Source organism: Apium graveolens, chromosome 4 (genome assembly GCF_009905375.1).
Source record: "Apium graveolens cultivar Ventura chromosome 4, ASM990537v1, whole genome shotgun sequence".
NCBI classification, from domain to species: Eukaryota; Viridiplantae; Streptophyta; class Magnoliopsida; order Apiales; family Apiaceae; genus Apium; species Apium graveolens.
Window position 1 is genome coordinate 308,762,572 of NC_133650.1, and position 3,212 is coordinate 308,765,783.

The following is a 3,212-nucleotide window of genomic DNA, read 5'->3' on the forward strand; positions in this document are numbered from 1 at the left end:
TCGATGTGGTACAAAACCACTTTTCATATTAAAAGGTAAAACTTTGGAACATCAGTTCTCATTCACCTTTTACTCATTTTGAGCGTGTTAATATGCGTTGGAATCCCCTCGAAGAGAAGAATACGTTCCAATAAATACACACCACTAACACATAATGTGTCTCACTCATATAGAGTCTCAAAATGATTCACAACTTAGTCTAAAATACTAAGTTTGTCCAACAGAAATATGAGATGCTTAAGGACATTCGATGCAAGTCATACGGCAATAGAGAATCTGCCGGATTCAATTGTCCATGCGAAGCAATTGGTTCGCTTAAGATTGTACAGTTGCAAGAAGCTTGTAAAGTTACCTATGCATTTTGGGTACGTGGAAGGCTTAAGGACGTTTATTGCACGTTCTACTGCAATCGAAGAACTGCCACACTCATTTTCAGGCCTGGTTAATTTGGTTGAGCTAGATTTGATGTATAGCAGAAACCTTAGGAATCTTCCAAATAACATATGGATGCTGAAGTCGCTTAAAGTTCTAAATCTGGCTTTCTGTTCGAAGCTTGAGCAATTGCCTGAGCAATTGGGGATGATGCAATGCTTAGAAGAGCTTAGAGCATCTGATACAACAATTGAAGGATTACCAGATTCTATTGGACTATTGAGTAGGTTAAAAGTGTTGGATTTGCGTTCCTGCAAGAATCTTAAATATCTGCCCAATAGCATGAGGAACCTTACATCACTTGTGACCTTCATCATTCACCACAAAGATATTATCAGAAATGGGTCTGAGTTACTAAAAAATATGAACAGGTTGGAATGTTTGGCTCTGAGATGTGATATAAGATTATGTCTTCCTGTCATACTGAATATCTCTTCTTTGAAACAATTGATTCTTACTGATGAAGGCAAAAGTTTCTCTTCTACAAAACCTCTTTGTAACTTAAGTCTGTCTAAGCTTCCCAACCTACATTATCTTCAACTGGAAAACTGTACAGGTCTTGGGGCCTCCTTTCCAGACCTTCCTCCAAATCTAACACACTTAACCCTACATAACCACGCGTTACTGCAACAAATGCCCAATTTATCGATGAAACAGTTGACCAGTTTGTGTATAGAGAGCTGCATCAGCCTCCAATCACTTCCGCCACTTCCTCCTCATCTTTTGTCTCTTAGAGTTCATAATTGCACAAGCCTGCAAGATCTACCAGATTTATTAATGATCAAGAAATTGATTTATTTAAGTATTACTGAGTGCAACAATCTGAAAGTGATTAGTTTAGAACAGGGCTCTCTTCAGGTCTCTCTCTCTCTCCCTCTCTCTCCCTCTCTCTCTCTCCCTCTCTCCCCCTCTCTCTCCCTCTCTCTCCCCCTTCTCTCTCTCAAAATGACAATACATACTTAATTTTTTACAGGTAGGAAAAGACAACTTTCCTTCATTTAGAGCTACACTACCAAACATGGAAATTGCGGGATGGTTCAGCCACAAAAGAACAGGGCGTGCAGTGTCTTTAGATATTCCACCGAACTCGGGAGATAACTTCTTAGGTGTTGCACTCTGGGTTGTTTACAAATGCAAAACCACTGTTCCTTTGTCCTACATTAGAGCTGTTATCATCAATGAAACAGAAGGCACTAAAAAAAATCATGACATCCTCATACATACCGATACAGTGAGTGTACAGTCCAATGTAGAATGCATAAGGGGAGATAGAATCTCATTAAGAAGCGGAAATAGACTTCATGTTTCATTCCAGAAGTCATTATATTCCAGTAAAGGATATTTAAAAGTTCCGACCGGGGTAGTAGAGGTAGAGATGTGCGGGGCTCATGTGATACAAAATTCACGAGTCCAACTTAAGTTTCATTGATGGGATTCTTTGGTAAGCCAACGAATCCCCGTATCACCACGAACTCCCGTATCGGATACTCGGATTCTTGAAGATACTTAATTACTCATAATATCTCACCTGAATTTTTTCTTTTACAAAATTTGAACAACAAAACTAAATGATTTGACATAAATTGTTGTGATTTTGATGCTTACATCATATATCTGTATCAATTTGTACAAAATTATTAGTTTTTTGCTACTAGATTGTATCATTCTTACCATCAAATATTTATTTATAATATTATTATGTTTGACGTATCCCGCCGCACCCGAATCCCCATAATTTTGAATTTACCGAATTTCTGTATCCTCTTACTACGCACCCCCGAACCCGCACCCGCACCCGCACTCATGCTTCTTAGTTGACAACTATTCTGGTTCAAGTCAATGTGATGTCTGTCATTGTTTAGAATGAGGTATTAACCTTCATGTGACCATCCTCTCTGATGTATACAGACCCCTTGGCCTGGTTTATCATTTTATTCCAAACTTGACTTGCATCTGGTGTATATTGTTGTCTACACAGTACATTTATTCATTTTGCCATTTGTTGTAACTTTTCATATTCAGATTGTTGGAATCTTACTTTTATATTGTATAACATTATGTGTGTGTGATCCTTAGAATATGATGATGTTATGTGATGTGGTTTGCAGTATAAAGAGGTTCTTGGCAAGGGGGCTTTCAAAAAGGTGTATCCTTTATTTTTTATTTTCATATTTTAGGTAGTTTTGAGTATCAATTCTACTTTCAGGCATTCTTTACTGTTCTGGTAAAAAGTGTTGTAGAAAGGGGTGAATTCAGAGTCCTTACTGAGGGTACTGAGGGTGTGCGAGTGGTGCCAACTTTGATGAACACATTTTTCCAAATACAAATATATAAATATGTATATTAAAGTAGAAAAAGAATGTTTAGTTAAAAAATATAACTTTTTAAAATTTGTAAATGAAAAATAATTGAAAATTTTTAATATATACATTATTATGTCATTCAAATAATGATTCAAAATTCAAATATATTATTCATCTTAAATATATCCATTTTTAATGTATAGATTATATAAAACAAGTATATTTAATATAAAAATAAATAAATAATAGGTTGAACAAATCTAAATTACAAGTTTATGTATAAGTTTTTATTTGACTATTTATTTTTATCAATATTACATCTTACTTATTTATAAAATAATATATCATAGGTCACATGTATAACTTATTTTTTTAAGATAAATATTTAATTTCTAAAATATAGCATAACATATAAAAATTTAAATGTATAATTGTTTTATAGTTAATTTTGATTATGTCATAAAATTATTTTTTGTA

General features: G+C 34.5%; 1 protein-coding gene across 1 annotated transcript; it reads left to right on the forward strand.

Moving 5' to 3' along the window:
- The first annotated feature begins 228 nt into the window (after positions 1 to 228).
- On the forward strand, positions 229 to 1,861 carry LOC141720093 (uncharacterized). The gene is made up of 2 exons (XM_074522449.1): positions 229 to 1,290; positions 1,406 to 1,861. Exons 1-2 carry the CDS (start codon positions 229 to 231, stop codon positions 1,859 to 1,861), a joined length of 1,518 nt encoding a protein of 505 aa, XP_074378550.1.
- Positions 1,862 to 3,212: the final 1,351 nt, after the last annotated feature.

Excerpts from the sequence above, each read along its gene's own strand:
- LOC141720093 (XM_074522449.1), top strand. The coding sequence starts at position 229 with ATGAGATGCTTAAGGACATTCGATGCAAGTCATACGGCAATAGAGAAT. Across the intron at positions 1,291-1,405 it reads TAGAACAGGGCTCTCTTCAG|GTAGGAAAAGACAACTTTCC; the intron begins GTCTCTCTCTCT and ends AATTTTTTACAG.